The following is a 16818-nucleotide window of genomic DNA, read 5'->3' on the forward strand; positions in this document are numbered from 1 at the left end:
ATAAACATTTTATTATAATAAAATATATAACTCTCTCTTAAAAAATAATAAGAGTTAATATCTTTTCGTTTTATATGCAAGATGAATCCAAATAAATCGATCAAAGGTATTTCTTAAAAATAAATGTTATTTTATTCCATTAATGCTGTATACAATCACTATTAAATAACAAAGAAAGATTTGAGCTAGAAGGGGACCATTAGAGTATTAAGCATATAGTACAACGTATGTATATATATATATATATATACTGTGTCAATATGAATTTTATGAGCTTACATAACAAAAACCTTTTCGATCTTTTTATATGGAAATACTTCTTTGGTTTTTGGGCAAATTACTGTGCCGTTGTTTTCCTGAGCCATCTTTTCTAACGCCTGTAATAAAAATTGCAAACACGTGTGTTATATTTTCTATGTAATACGTCTTTAAAATATATACCAATAATATATATTACTAAATATAATAATATGAATTAATAATATATATTAACTTATTAAATTTACTATTTACATATATAAATATATAAATATTTACATATATAAATTCTATTTAAATATTCTAATTACTTTGCTACTTTAAAATATTTATATTTTGAAAGCATCAATAATAATTTCTACTTGTTATTTAATTTATTAATGTTTTAGAATATTTTCACATACTTGTTCACCATAAACATATCCATTAGGCATCATCATTGGCTGATTATGTTCATTTAGTGGTTTTCCACTTATACTACAAACAAGCCGCGATTGTGAGCAATGAGCAAAAGGCAGTGGCGCGGCCAATTCATTTAACGCTTCGTTGCAGATTGGACAACTAGGATTTCGGCCTTCCTTATTTGCGCTGTAACACTGAGGAGTTTTGAGGGCTGACAAACCAGCCTGCAGAGCTACTGTGAATACACTCTGGCTCGCCAATTGAAATAACCTGTAGTTCTCTTGACGAAATGTTTCAATCAGCTTGTCCCATCTGCAAATGAATTTTTATAAATTATGTTATGATTTATTATATCAAAATTATTTTATTATGCTATATATTATCAAATGGTTTGATGAATCTTTATGATTATGTGATTCATATTAATCAAACAAGTTCTTATAATTTTTATCTATTAAGAGAAAAGTTTTTTGTAATTCTATATAGTGAATTAACCATAATTGTGATGCGTGTTTATAAATACCAATTGCAAACCTTTTTTCGTCTAATAGATCTTTATAGGGGCTTAAATATGCATGGGCTGGAAACGCCAATTGACCCATACAACATTGAATTTCTTGCAGCTGATAGTCGTCGTAATTGGAGAAGTACTTTCGAGCGTGTTTCACTGCGTCCAACCGCCTATCGGTTCGCACTAGTTCGATAAATTCCTGTACGCGCAAATTGAACTCCATTGTGCTACCCAGTTTTCTTAATTTCGAACGATTGTCATGACACCAACCAATACATCTTGCAGTTTCGTGATTGGCCAAGGATTTCTCCACTTCCCTCGATACCATAAACACATCTATAAATATTAAAAAATATTGATAAACTATATATACTGGAAATTGTTGAGAATTTATATACAAAATTTTATAAACTTGATGATTATAAGAATGAAAAATAATAATGAAAAAAAGAATAAAGCAAATAATCAGCTTTATATTAAAGAGTACCAATATTTGTCAAATCTCTGAGCTCGTTACTGTCTGCCAATTTAGTCGCTGTTTTATAATATCCTTTGCGAAGAAAATATTCTACTAGCATTCTGTCTAATCTTTGCCGTCTCCACTGATTCACAGCACTTGAAGAAGTATTAGCATGTTCCTTTAAGTGATCCAATCTTCTTTTGCAGACCATGCCTGCCTGTAACTCCTCTGCAATGGATTCTTGAGCTTTACGCTTTAAAACTTGAAGCCTGGCAACTACGCCACCTAATAATTTGCTGATTTCTCCAGTTGCCACATAAGATCCATCAGTTTTGAGACTTTTCTCAAGTTCATTAGATACTGCTTGAACATGTGACACTTCTCTGTCAAGAGTTTTCTGGGCAGAGCGGAACTTCTTGTTCAGAAGCTCGTATGGGACCTATTTTTTAAAAGCACATTATCAGATATACATGCAGATTTTGATATATATTGTTTACAAAAAAAAAATAACTAGCAATATTATTGGAGCAAATGTAGTGTTGTATATTATCTTATATTGGCTCGGAATATAGAATAATATTTATTGTATAGAGTGATATGTATATTTGTATTTATTTTTACTAATAATATTTATTCTCATGTCGTTTTAAGAAACTTACTTTTTTATAGATTATCTATTTTTATAAATTTATATTTAGAGTGTTATTTCTTAAGAAATTTATTTACGTATCTATCAAATATATAGGGTGCATAAATATGAAACATAGCTAGAATAAAATTTCTAAATGACAATAATATCTCGCTATACTCTAACAAGAAAAAATTGTCAACAAAATGAGAAAAATATGGGTGCTTACCTTCAATGTAGGATGCTCAAGGCTCTTCACGTCTGACATGTTGGGGTTAATAATCCAAGATGATTAGTGAGATAAGCGACAAATAGAAACACGATGAAGATGATGGAGTTAGTAATTCGATGATGCGTCAATTATTACGCAGTATAATATCGATGTTTATGTCGATGCAGAATCGGCGGAAAGAATCGACAAAAAGGGATAATATAGGGAGAGATGATTTGAAAGATTCACATCAACTCGCGTTTAATTCTAGTCCATTTTTCGGTCACATATGTGTCTTTCAGTGCCTTTGTTTACGCGTAATTTTGGAATGGTTTGGTCAGAGAGAGAGAGAGAGAGAGAGAGAGAGAGAGAGAAGACTGAAAGAGAAGACTCGTCGATGTTGCTGGTAAAGTGGATGTAGCACAGCACGCAAGTGACGATTTGCCCGACAGTGCCGACAGTAAAAGTAGATGTGGATATGTGTTTCCAATTCCCTAAAAGTGAATGTAATGGCGCTACTGTATAAAAAAAAACGTTCCACGAAAAGTCGGCATGGCCTCTCTTAGCTTTTTTCTGATACCATGGTATACACTGTGTATACCATGTATGTATACTGTGTATATCGTTGAATTCTTCAATTCGTTAATTTAAGTAAAACTTAAAAAATTTTTCGTTTATATTTTCAACAGAAGACTAATTGATGCTGCGTCGAAAAACCGGATATCCAACTGAAGGCGTACTAAATCTTATAAAAGAAATCTAACCTCTAAAAATTTAACCTCTCTCTCTTCTCCGGAAAAACATGCTCTCCCTGTGACAGTTCGTAACAAATTATTAGCAATACTTCATCATGTATTCCATATGCAAGAATACTCATCCCGCAACGGGAGTGGAGCACGCGATCACGTGTCATTTTTTCAACCGTACCGAGAAATGCCTCGTCGTCGCCGGCGCGAATGTCATACGGGTGTTCCGCCTGATCCCGGACATCGATATAACGAGAAGGGAGAAGTATACGGAAACCCGCCCGCCTAAGATGAAGCTGGAGTGCTTGGCGCAATATACTTTGCATGGAAATATCATGTCTATGCAGGCTGTTCATCTCATTGGATCGCAGAGGGATTCTCTGTTGCTTAGCTTTCGCGATGCAAAATTGTCTGTTGTTGAGTATGATCAAGATATTCATGATCTGAGGACGGTGTCATTGCATTATTTTGAAGAAGAAGAAATAAAGGATGGATGGACGAATCATCACCATATACCAATAGTAAGGGTAGATCCTGAAGGAAGATGCGCAATAATGTTAATATATGGCAGAAAACTGGTTGTACTACCTTTTCGTAAAGATCCCAGCCTCGATGACGGTGACTTGCTCGAGAATGCGAAATTAACATCCTCCAACAAGACTCCCATATTGTCCTCGTACATGATAGTATTAAAAACACTGGAAGAAAAAATGGACAATGTGATAGATTTGCAATTTCTGTATGGGTATTATGAACCTACGCTGTTAATTCTGTATGAACCAGTAAGAACGTTTTCAGGACGCATCGCGGTAAGACAGGACACTTGCGCGATGGTTGCTATATCCTTAAACATCCAGCAAAGGGTACATCCTATTATTTGGTCTGTCTCTAATTTACCATTTGATTGTTATCAAGTTGTACCTGTGAAAAAACCGCTGGGTGGCACATTAATAATGGCAGTCAACTCGCTTATTTATTTGAATCAAAGCATACCACCTTATGGAGTATCGCTTAACAGTTTAGCAGACACAAGTACCAATTTTCCATTAAAACCACAAGAGGGAGTAAAGATGAGCTTAGAAGGTGGGCAGGTTGCATTTATATCTGGGGATCGTTTAGTTATCTCTTTAAAGAGTGGAGAACTTTACGTTTTGTCTCTCTTTGCCGACAGTATGCGATCTGTGCGTGGATTTCACTTTGACAAGGCAGCAGCTAGTGTATTAACATCATGCGTATGTATGTGTGAGGACAATTATCTTTTTCTCGGCTCTCGACTCGGTAATTCGTTATTATTACGATTTACCGAGAAGGAACCGGAAACTTTAAAGAATTTGAGTGACAATGAGATTACTATCGAAGAAAACGAAAGCGAAGAAACTCCGGCCAAGAAGGCGAAACAAGATTTTCTCGGTGACTGGATGGCATCGGATGTATTAGACATTAAAGATCCGGAAGAATTAGAAGTGTATGGAAGCGAAACTCATACGTCCATCCAAATCACATCATATATTTTCGAAGTGTGCGACAGTTTATTAAACATTGGACCATGTGGAAATATTTCCATGGGAGAACCAGCCTTCCTGTCGGAGGAATTTCTACATAATCAAGATCCCGATGTTGAACTCGTGACGACATCCGGATATGGTAAAAACGGCGCGCTTTGTGTGCTGCAACGTTCCATACGTCCTCAAGTTGTGACAACATTTGAATTACCCGGCTGTGAAGATATGTGGACCGTTATCGGCACCTTAAATAATGATGAGCAAGTTAAGGCAGAAGCGGAGGGATCTCACGCTTTTTTAATATTGAGTCAAGAAGATTCAACCATGATTTTGCAAACTGGTCAAGAAATTAACGAAGTAGATCAGAGTGGATTCAGCACACAAGGAAGTACAGTATTCGCCGGTAATCTCGGTGCCAATAGATATATTGTACAAGTTACTCAAATGGGAGTGCGTCTTTTACAAGGCATCGAACAGATCCAACATATGCCCATAGATCTTGGCTGCCCAATTGTGCATGCGAGTTGTGCCGATCCATACGTAACATTACTTTCGGAAGATGGACAAGTGGTATTGTTGACACTTAGAGAAGTGAGGGGCACAGCGAGGCTGCATGCTCAACCTGCCAACTTATTGTTTCGTCCCCAGATAGAGGCATTATGCACTTATAGAGATGTAAGTGGAATTTTTACGACGCAATTGTCCGAGAGTGTGGACGACGAGCAAGTCGAAGAGGAACACAATATAGAGGAACCTTCTGTACTCACCAATATCGACAACGAGGACGATCTATTGTACGGTGATGCTCCAGCATTCCAGATGCCTGCACCATCATATCAAAAACCATCGGATGGAATCGCTAAGAAAGCGCCTTGGTGGCAGAGGCATTTGCAGGAAATTAAACCCACATACTGGCTACTTGTATATAGAGATAGTGGGACATTGGAAATTTATTCCTTGCCAGATTTACGGCTTTCTTATCTCATTCGTAATTTTGGCTACGGCCAGTACGTGCTGCACGACAGTATGGAATCTACGACATTGCAATCAGCACTGGTTAATGAGATCCCTAATCCCGAAATGCAGGTAATATATTTGCAAAATATTTGCCGTTTTTTCGTAGTAATCGTATATTTTTGTGCTATTAAAAAATATATATTTCTTTATAGGTTCGTGAAATTTTGATGGTCGCCTTAGGACATCATGGAAATCGGCCGATGCTCTTGGTACGCCTTGATTCGGAGTTGCAAATTTATCAAGCTTATAGATATCCAAAGGGACATCTAAAACTGAGGTTTAAGAAACTGGAACATGGAATAATTCCAGGACGTTTAAGCCCAAAACCGAAGGAAGAGGACATGCATATGAATGCAAGTGAAACTCGCATCTGCATGATGCGTTATTTTAGCAACATTGCCGGATACAATGGTGTATTTATTTGCTGCGATTATCCGCATTGGATATTTTTGACTGGACGCGGTGAATTACGCACGCATCCAATGGGCATCGATGGCCCCATCACGTCTTTTGCCGCTTTTAATAATGTTAATTGCCCACAAGGTTTCCTATACTTTAATAGAAAGGAGGAGTTACGGATATGCGTTTTACCGACACACTTATCGTACGATGCTCCTTGGCCAGTTAGAAAAGTCCCTCTACGATGTACCCCACATTTTGTTACATATCATCTGGAAAGCAAAACCTATTGCGTCATAACAAGCATAGCCGAACCTCTGAAAAGTTACTACAGATTTAATGGCGAAGATAAGGAATTTACAGAAGAAGCGTACGATGCTGTTAGAAAAGTCCCTCTACGATGTACCCCACATTTTGTTACATATCATCTGGAAAGCAAAACCTATTGCGTCATAACAAGCATAACAAGCATTAAGGAACAAGGTTTGAAAGGTTACATAGTATTGGGAACAAATTATAATTATGGCGAAGATATCACAAGTAGAGGACGCGTGAGTTCTACACTACAAAAAAATCTTTTTAAATCTTATCAATATTGATTATTTTATTCTACTCTTTCTTTTTTAATTTTCAGATACTTATATTTGACATAATTGAAGTAGTACCTGAACCTGGCCAGCCATTGACCAAAAATAGATTTAAACAAATTTATGCGAAGGAACAAAAGGGACCTATAACTGCTATAACTCAAGTATCAGGATTTTTAGTCTCAGCTGTTGGTCAAAAGGTATTTTCTTTTAATTTATTTTCATAAAAGCTTTGTGTCTATTGTGAACAATATTAAAGATTTATGCTGTTTTATTGCAGATTTATATTTGGCAGTTGAAAGACAACGATCTTGTTGGAGTCGCTTTTATCGATACTCAAATTTATATTCATCAGATGCTAAGTATCAAAAGTCTTATTTTGATAGCTGATGTTTATAAATCAATTAGTTTACTAAGATTTCAAGAGGAATATAGAACACTCTCTCTTGTTAGTAGAGTAAGTAATAATACATTAATTTCAAAGAAATATTAACTACATTATATTAAGTTATATAATTTATGAATTTTTATTATAGGACTTTAGACCTGCAGAAGTTTATACGATAGAGTATTTAATTGATAACACAAATTTAGGCTTCTTTGTGGCTGATGGAGAGAGCAATCTAGCTTTATTTATGTATCAGCCAGAATCAAGAGAAAGTTTGGGAGGCCAAAAGCTGATTAGAAAGGCGGATTTTCATCTAGGCCAGAAGGTGAACACTTTTTTCCGTATTAAATGTAGGATCACTGATCCTGCGAATGATAAGAAGCACTTTTCCGGCGCTGACAAAAGACATGTGACTATGTATGGTAAGTCAAAATATATAAGATCACAAATAATATGTGGTCTATTCATACTCTCTAAATAATCTGTTAATAAAGTATATCTTTTGCATGTATTTTTTTACATTTTATAGCAACGTTAGACGGCAGTCTTGGTTACATTCTGCCAGTACCAGAAAAAACATATCGGAGACTGCTTATGTTACAAAATGTACTGGTGACACATATCTGTCATATTGCAGGCTTAAATCCAAAATCATATCGGCAAGTGTCAATTATAATTACAAAAATTATATATTTATAATTATGTAATTTGCTGATTTGATTGGTGTGCAATAGGGATATTGCTAATATATACAATTTCTATTTTTATTTAGAACGTATAAAAGTTACATACGAAATCAAGGTAATCCAGCAAGAGGCATTATTGATGGTGATTTAGTCTGGCGTTACCTTCTTTTGCCGAACAACGAAAAAGCAGACGTAGCTAAAAAAATTGGAACACGTGTTCAGGAAATCATCGAAGATATTACTGAAATTGATCGACAAACGGCGCATTTCTAATTATAGCTGTATTATAATCAATAAAGCTTTTGTTATAATTTTATATTACCTGAAAATCTCATACATGTCTATAAACTTTGCTTGCACTATCATTGAATGCTAAATACATACAATAGTATGTATATCTTGAAATTATCACAGCATTCTTGCAATTGTTTAATTCATATATCTCATTAAATTGTCATTGAACTCAAATTTTTGGTACTTGAATATATATAAAAGAATAGAGTTATAATTTTTATTTTTATATTTTATAAAAGAAATTGATACTATTTTATGATAAGCCGGATCACGACGAATTGACAAATTACTTGTGCATAATTAAATTAAATAATAGAAATATTCACTGTATTATTGTAATGATATCTCCCAGGAAAAGTATCATTGAAAGACGTCTTACCTTACGACAGGAAAGTCAAATATGTATGTGTCAGACAAAGTATTTGTAATTAATATATACAGAATATATATTTTATGTAACAAAGTTTTTCTTTTTTAACGAATGTTGTTTATAAAAATATATATTAAAATATCATGTCTCTCTCATATAGAATATAAGTTAATACAAGTACTCTGAGATTATATTAATTATTTCATATATATTGCTTATATTGATCAAACAATTCATAAAAGCTAATCACGTTTCTTGAATACTGAAAAATATCGTTCGTCTTTCTTTATTTCTTATATTTCTTAAAAAAGTTTGTAAGTTAAATATATTGATATCAAAGTAAGTATTTTAGAAATTCTGTATCAATTTAATGAAAAAGATCAACACTAATATTTAATATTTTTCTAAATTATATACTTAGTGACCGTCCAGAAAGATTTCTATACCCCTCTCAAGAACAATTTTCTATTGTATTATTTTCTCCAGTTTCGTGGGAGACTATTCCCAATACAAAAATCGAGCTGGAACAATGGGAACATGTCACTTGCTTAAAGAATGTGTCTCTGGCTTATGAAGGAACAAGATCTGGTTTGAAAGGTTACATAGTATTGGGAACAAATTATAATTATGGCGAAGATATCACAAGTAGAGGACGCGTGAGTTCTACAAATAAAAAAAATCTTTTTAAATCTTATCAATATTGATTATTTTATTCTACTCTTTCTTTTTTAATTTTCAGATACTTATATTTGACATAATTGAAGTAGTACCTGAACCTGGCCAGCCATTGACCAAAAATAGATTTAAACAAATTTATGCGAAGGAACAAAAGGGACCTATAACTGCTATAACTCAAGTATCAGGATTTTTAGTCTCAGCTGTTGGTCAAAAGGTATTTTCTTTTAATTTATTTTCATAAAAGCTTTGTGTCTATTGTGAACAATATTAAAGATTTATGCTGTTTTATTGCAGATTTATATTTGGCAGTTGAAAGACAACGATCTTGTTGGAGTCGCTTTTATCGATACTCAAATTTATATTCATCAGATGCTAAGTATCAAAAGTCTTATTTTGATAGCTGATGTTTATAAATCAATTAGTTTACTAAGATTTCAAGAGGAATATAGAACACTCTCTCTTGTTAGTAGAGTAAGTAATAATACATTAATTTCAAAGAAATATTAACTACATTATATTAAGTTATATAATTTATGAATTTTTATTATAGGACTTTAGACCTGCAGAAGTTTATACGATAGAGTATTTAATTGATAACACAAATTTAGGCTTCTTTGTGGCTGATGGAGAGAGCAATCTAGCTTTATTTATGTATCAGCCAGAATCAAGAGAAAGTTTGGGAGGCCAAAAGCTGATTAGAAAGGCGGATTTTCATCTAGGCCAGAAGGTGAACACTTTTTTCCGTATTAAATGTAGGATCACTGATCCTGCGAATGATAAGAAGCACTTTTCCGGCGCTGACAAAAGACATGTGACTATGTATGGTAAGTCAAAATATATAAGATCACAAATAATATGTGGTCTATTCATACTCTCTAAATAATCTGTTAATAAAGTATATCTTTTGCATGTATTTTTTTACATTTTATAGCAACGTTAGACGGCAGTCTTGGTTACATTCTGCCAGTACCAGAAAAAACATATCGGAGACTGCTTATGTTACAAAATGTACTGGTGACACATATCTGTCATATTGCAGGCTTAAATCCAAAATCATATCGGCAAGTGTCAATTATAATTACAAAAATTATATATTTATAATTATGTAATTTGCTGATTTGATTGGTGTGCAATAGGGATATTGCTAATATATACAATTTCTATTTTTATTTAGAACGTATAAAAGTTACATACGAAATCAAGGTAATCCAGCAAGAGGCATTATTGATGGTGATTTAGTCTGGCGTTACCTTCTTTTGCCGAACAACGAAAAAGCAGACGTAGCTAAAAAAATTGGAACACGTGTTCAGGAAATCATCGAAGATATTACTGAAATTGATCGACAAACGGCGCATTTCTAATTATAGCTGTATTATAATCAATAAAGCTTTTGTTATAATTTTATATTACCTGAAAATCTCATACATGTCTATAAACTTTGCTTGCACTATCATTGAATGCTAAATACATACAATAGTATGTATATCTTGAAATTATCACAGCATTCTTGCAATTGTTTAATTCATATATCTCATTAAATTGTCATTGAACTCAAATTTTTGGTACTTGAATATATATAAAAGAATAGAGTTATAATTTTTATTTTTATATTTTATAAAAGAAATTGATACTATTTTATGATAAGCCGGATCACGACGAATTGACAAATTACTTGTGCATAATTAAATTAAATAATAGAAATATTCACTGTATTATTGTAATGATATCTCCCAGGAAAAGTATCATTGAAAGACGTCTTACCTTACGACAGGAAAGTCAAATATGTATGTGTCAGACAAAGTATTTGTAATTAATATATACAGAATATATATTTTATGTAACAAAGTTTTTCTTTTTTAACGAATGTTGTTTATAAAAATATATATTAAAATATCATGTCTCTCTCATATAGAATATAAGTTAATACAAGTACTCTGAGATTATATTAATTATTTCATATATATTGCTTATATTGATCAAACAATTCATAAAAGCTAATCACGTTTCTTGAATACTGAAAAATATCGTTCGTCTTTCTTTATTTCTTATATTTCTTAAAAAAGTTTGTAAGTTAAATATATTGATATCAAAGTAAGTATTTTAGAAATTCTGTATCAATTTAATGAAAAAGATCAACACTAATATTTAATATTTTTCTAAATTATATACTTAGTGACTGAACCAACATTATTAGAAAGAAGACTCTACGAAGCATTTGATGTATTTGATAATGCAAGAAGTGGGGAAGTGGATGTTAGAGATTTAGGAACTATAATCAGAGCATTAGGTTACATAAAACATAAAATTCAAATAATTTTATATCTCTCTCATAGCATATTTTATTCTTTTTTATGTCACTCAACAGGGTGTGTCATCACGGAAGCTGAGTTGCAAGAGATACAAGTAGAAGTAGAAGATGTCGAAAATAATTGTGTGCCAATAAACAGATTTGTAGAATACATGAGCAAAGCGATTAACGAGCGCAAGTACGTTCAAGTATTTTTTTTTTAAATCAGAACAAGTAATTGATAGATTGATAGAAAAACGTAATTTTCTGTTATAACATAGTAGATCTTTTATTTTTACAATTTGTTTAGATTCAAGCCAGCAGAACCAGAAGAGCTATTGAAAGCGTTCCAATTATTAGATCCCGAAAATCGCGGATATATCATGAAAGATGATTTAGAAAAATCAATTATGGAAATTGGAGAGCCATTTACGAAGGAGGAAGTGGCCGATATGATGGCCGTAGCTTGTGATGCGGAAACAGGAAAAATTAATTACGAGCATTACATCAACTTGCTAATTGTACGTACATAGCTATTGCTAAGATTTCTTTACACTATACATAGGAGTATGTATATGTATGTATATATTTTATTTAAAAAATATTGAGATTTCCACTTGAGGTAAAAATTACAGGTGAAAATTCCCGAAGATATTAATGTATATAATATTGTTGATAAAATAGAAGCTGAAAGATTGGCAGCATTACCTAAAACACGCATGTGGGGAAGTTTGTTGTTTAAGGAAGATACTTGACAAAAAAGTGCTATACTATTTTAGTAAAAAATTGTCTTTTTTTTTATGAGAGAATCTCAATATATGAAAAAAATGTTCAAATCCGTGATTAAGAAAATTGTATAAACACATTTTATTTATATTTCATGTTACATATACATAAGTTTATTTCTAAAATATATTTGTGCCGGTTTTCACATATAAACAGCATATAAATGTTATATATATAAAATGTATTAAAAAGTACTTTAAAATCTAATTAGAAAAATACATTTTATATGCTATATTATTATTTTACATTCTCGCGAAAAATGTATTAAAATTTAATATCAAGATATAAAAAAAGATTTGTAATCATTTTTTCTTATAAATATGACAAAAAAGTGCTATACTATTTTAGTAAAAAATTGTCTTTTTTTTATGAGAGAATCTCAATATATGAAAAAAATGTTCAAATCCGTGATTAAGAAAATTGTATAAACACATTTTATTTATATTTCATGTTACATATACATAAGTTTATTTCTAAAATATATTTGTGCCGGTTTTCACATATAAACAGCATATAAATGTTATATATATATATAATGTATTAAAAAGTACTTTAAAATCTAATTAGAAAAATACATTTTATATGCTATATTATTATTTTACATTCTCGCGAAAAATGTATTAAAATTTAATATCAAGATATAAAAAAAGATTTGTAATCATTTTTTCTTATAAATAATATATGATTAAATGTGTAAATAGGTAATATATCAATCAATAATGAAATATTATAATTTTGAAAATATCGGAGGATCACCTTTAGTAGCTTGTGCCATAGCTGCATCTAAGAAATCTTCGCTCTGAAGCATTGCCTTGTTATGCATCGCCTATCGAGATAAATCCCCCAATAACATATATATTGTAACAATTTTAGATATAATTATTTTTCGTATATAATGAATAATAATTATAATGCTCATTATAATTTTAGGTGGAATAAGTGATGGAAAATACTCACGATATGATCTAATCCTTCTTGAACAGAGTGATCTCTGGAATATACCATGCTTATTTTTGAACCTTGCACAGCAACTGGACTCTTTTTTGCGATATTTTCAGCAACTTCTATCGCCTTATTCAATAAGCTGAACAAAAATATGAATAATCTTAAATTAATTTATCTTATTCGAGTAAAATCATTACAAAATTATACATTCTTCTTTCAGTGCATTTGTTTTACCTTTCCTCATTATCCAATATGCAACTTATAAATCCGCTTTCCAATGCTTCAGCCGCCGGATACTTTCGTGCTGTGTACACAAGTTCTCTTACTAAACTGTCGGATCCCACAATCTTTGGAAATCTTTGAAGTGTACCGATATCTGCTGCTAGACCAATGTCAACTTCCTTTATTTGGAAATATGCATCAGAGGAAGCATAGCGTATATCAGTTGCGGATATCATGTCCACACCTGCGCCAATACATGCGCCATGTACAGCAGCTATTACAGGTTTCGGGCACTGTCAATTAACTTTGCATCATTATTTTGTTTATATAAAAAAGCATCATATTAAAAATATGTAATGCATAATGAAGTATGAGTGATCTGTACTGAATATATTACAATTCCATGTAAATAATGATACCTTCTCTATGGCTGTAAATGAGTCTTGATAATCTTTAATTTTAGACTCCAGAGCTCTACATTTACGTGCAATATCGTTATGCTGTGCTAAGGTCTGACCCATTTCAAACATTCCCTGCAGATCAATTCCTAAGATAGTTATCAAATAGAATGATTCCATTAATTTATTCATGTCATAATAATTAATTTACTTTTATATTATTTCATACCCGAACAGAATGACTTTCCAGCAGCTGATAAAATTATTACTCTGCAATCGGGATTGAATGCTAATCCCTCGAAACATTCCTTAAACTCTCTACATGAAAATTATTCATATCAAATATAAGTATTTAATTGCAAAAGATATATAATAAGTGATTTTTTATACCGCCACATAGTTGGATTTATTGCATTCAGTTTCTCTGGCCTATTTAACTTGACCATGTAAACAAAAGGTTTCAGAGTAGATACTGCTAATGTTTTATACACAGGTGACATTTCCGTAGAGTATCTTAATCTAGAAGCAACTTGTAAATCTGTAAATTTGTTAATAGATAATTTAGTTTTTACATAATTATCACAATTGTCAGGAAATAGATTTTTATATAACAAATTTTGTTAATGTTTAAGAAAGCTGATTAATTTATAGGATATATGATACAAACAAGGAAACGTCTTATAATTAACTAAGAGATATATTTTGAACATAAAAAAAAAAAATAATGGTCGAATAATAGTGACTTTTTGTGTATGTTAAATATACAAAATAATATATGTTAAATAGATTTTTAAAAAAATACAAATATCCTTACAATTTCCAATTGATCTTGACAAATTATTTTTAATGATATTTATTATGACCATGTTGGAAGAAGATGTTTCTTCTACAAATGAAAGTAATAAATTAATGAATAAATCTGAATATATACATACACGTTTAGTGTTTCTGTGTTTTTACATTATAATAAATTTAACTGATATTATTTATAGATAGGTACAAATACACCATAAATTTACTAATTTTACAGTGTATTACATTATTTAAAATATTACATTAATAATACATATATTAATGTAATAATAATAAGAGTTTGATTAAATAAAATATTACACAGATTTATTAACAAAGTGGCACTGTCATTTGCGAATACACATGTACACAGTCAATATTTTTTTTTCTATAATTTTTTATATTATGTTTTCCCTTTATTTTAGAGTCAATTATTTTTCTCTCTACTCTGAAATCTCTGAATCAGCTATTTTCTTCTACTGTGAGTCAGCTATTTTCTCCTACGGTAGGTTTCTTCTTTTTCGCGGGACGATTAACTGTGATCATACCGATCGAAAAGATTCGTGGTTACATAGTTCGCGTTTTGTGCACGTGGAGGCGTTCAAAACAATTTTAATAAAAACTGTAGCAGCGGAGAATGATTGATCTCCAGTATTTTCCTGCTGTAATATTTATAACAGTATAATACTTATAATCCGTAGATTCCAATTTTTGTTTAGATCGAGATACTTGATCTGAAGAAACGGAAGATATTAATGTGATGCCCGAAAGTTGAGTCAATTTGTGTATTGTATAAGTTTGAAAAACTTGCTGTGCCTTCTCATAAAAATTACATATGGAGGAAAAGGCGGGAAGCCGAGTAATACACACACATATATAGCATGTGTGATAATATTATAACTTTAGAGGTATGTAAAGTTTCTTTTACAGGTTAATACACATTGTACGTAGATGAGAAAGTATGCCTACGAAATATTGGGATATAATTGTGTAAATTGTAAAATTAATACCGCATTATATATTACATATATATGCTATAGATATCATTCGAATACCGTATGATCAAGAACGATTTCAAGTAATGTCAGTACTCTTTAATTATCTTTCTCCGGATCGCCCGAGAACCTTGATAATCACGTAATTTTACACAGGGTCCGCGGGATTATGAGTCTTTAATAGTACCCCTCATCGGTGATTGAGTACATTTCTTTCTAATCTGTCCGCAGAACTATGGAATTTGAGAACAGATTAGAAAATTATCTTATGTATAACGACTTAAAAATGGGACATCGCGCTTTTTAAGTTCATAAAGATTATCTATTTCATTAATATAATATTAATCTGAGATTTTTTTAGAAAAGAATATTTTTGTGATTAATTAGAATTTTCTATTACATAATTATCGCGGTTCGAGAGAATTAAATATATACAATAGAGAGCGCTGCAAATATGTCGAGTAAAGAAGTATTTCAATGCATTAACTGTTTCAATGTAGTATGATTAGAAAAATATTTGTCAAAGTAAAGAGATTTAACAAAAAATACGAGATTATCTTTTGAAAAAATATATAATGATAAAATGCGACGTGTTCTCTTTGAAATTGAAGAACATATATAATTTTTTTTATGAGAAATTAAAATAGTAAAGCGAAACAAAATAATTCCGTACAATTTCTGATAATTCTCTCTTTTCATATTGAAGAGATATTCAACTTTATAGAAATATTTTTCTTTCTGTTTATTTGATCAAAGTCTGTTTTTTTTTTTTTTTTTTAATTTGAACTTTATATTTACGATATTCATTTGCTTTCGTTGCATTTTAAATCGTGCATATATCGCACACGATCTATTTTTGAATAGTTTTACGCAGAAATGTAATTTGACATAAATGATTAGATCAATTTACCGCTAGAGAAATTTACGTTCACTTTTACATCTGCGCTCTTCTAGCGAAGATTGAAGTGTCACCGTTCTTCGAGCGAAGCGCGATGAAAAGTGGGAAGGGGAAAAACACGGGTGGAATGAAAAAAGGACGAACAGCAGCGGAATGTCCAGTTTTTGCGTGGCAGTTACTTACCTTAAACGAGCTAAGATTCTCATATAAAATAGCAGAGAAGCTTTTTTTACACATATACGAGGTCCTTATTTGCGACACCGCAATCAAAAGCGACGAAACGGCGGTCCTTATTTTCAGACCATAATTGCAATGCGGCAGAATTAAATTCCTCATAATTTCGGTGGCTTTTTTTTTT

General features: G+C 31.6%; 4 protein-coding genes across 6 annotated transcripts; 2 read left to right on the forward strand and 2 right to left on the reverse strand.

The window, feature by feature from the left end:
* Nucleotides 1-109: 109 nt before the first annotated feature.
* LOC115243169 (E3 ubiquitin-protein transferase MAEA) lies at nt 110-2835 on the reverse strand. Its single transcript, XM_029819928.1, has 5 exons — nt 2489-2835; nt 1659-2070; nt 1195-1507; nt 663-972; nt 110-377 (listed from the first exon to the last, which is right to left on the reverse strand). The coding sequence occupies exons 1-5, from the start codon at nt 2525-2527 to the stop codon at nt 276-278; spliced, it is 1176 nt and encodes a 391-aa protein (XP_029675788.1). The 5' UTR covers nt 2528-2835; the 3' UTR covers nt 110-275.
* Nucleotides 2836-3005: 170 nt separating this feature from the next.
* LOC115243168 (cleavage and polyadenylation specificity factor subunit 1) lies at nt 3006-10982 on the forward strand. Of its 2 annotated transcripts, none has more exons than XM_029819926.1 (8): nt 3006-5804; nt 5888-6505; nt 8885-9115; nt 9199-9351; nt 9432-9608; nt 9688-9961; nt 10069-10198; nt 10312-10982. In XM_029819926.1, the coding sequence occupies exons 1-8, from the start codon at nt 3321-3323 to the stop codon at nt 10496-10498; spliced, it is 4254 nt and encodes a 1417-aa protein (XP_029675786.1). In that variant the 5' UTR covers nt 3006-3320; the 3' UTR covers nt 10499-10982. The 2 variants fall into 2 exon arrangements, with proteins under 2 accessions (XP_029675786.1, XP_029675785.1); XM_029819925.1 differs by having other exon boundaries at nt 5888-6502; nt 8882-9115.
* LOC115243171 (dynein regulatory complex protein 8-like) lies at nt 10858-12493 on the forward strand. Its single transcript, XM_029819931.1, has 5 exons — nt 10858-10921; nt 11311-11424; nt 11503-11623; nt 11735-11945; nt 12060-12493. The coding sequence occupies exons 1-5, from the start codon at nt 10858-10860 to the stop codon at nt 12177-12179; spliced, it is 630 nt and encodes a 209-aa protein (XP_029675791.1). The 3' UTR covers nt 12180-12493.
* A 138-nt stretch (nt 12494-12631) lies between these two features.
* Nucleotides 12632-15070, reverse strand: LOC115243170 (delta(3,5)-Delta(2,4)-dienoyl-CoA isomerase, mitochondrial). 2 transcript variants are annotated; one of them, XM_029819929.1, is made up of 8 exons: nt 14891-15070; nt 14590-14661; nt 14166-14313; nt 14005-14093; nt 13797-13924; nt 13390-13670; nt 13168-13294; nt 12632-13036 (listed from the first exon to the last, which is right to left on the reverse strand). In XM_029819929.1, the coding sequence occupies exons 2-8, from the start codon at nt 14639-14641 to the stop codon at nt 12938-12940; spliced, it is 924 nt and encodes a 307-aa protein (XP_029675789.1). In that variant the 5' UTR covers nt 14642-14661; nt 14891-15070; the 3' UTR covers nt 12632-12937. The 2 variants fall into 2 exon arrangements, with proteins under 2 accessions (XP_029675789.1, XP_029675790.1); XM_029819930.1 differs by lacking the exon at nt 14590-14661 and having other exon boundaries at nt 14711-15070.
* Nucleotides 15071-16818: the final 1748 nt, after the last annotated feature.

This window comes from Formica exsecta, unplaced genomic scaffold, assembly GCF_003651465.1.
Source record: "Formica exsecta isolate Colony F162 unplaced genomic scaffold, ASM365146v1 scaffold696, whole genome shotgun sequence".
Lineage (NCBI taxonomy): Eukaryota > Metazoa > Arthropoda > Insecta > Hymenoptera > Formicidae > Formica > Formica exsecta.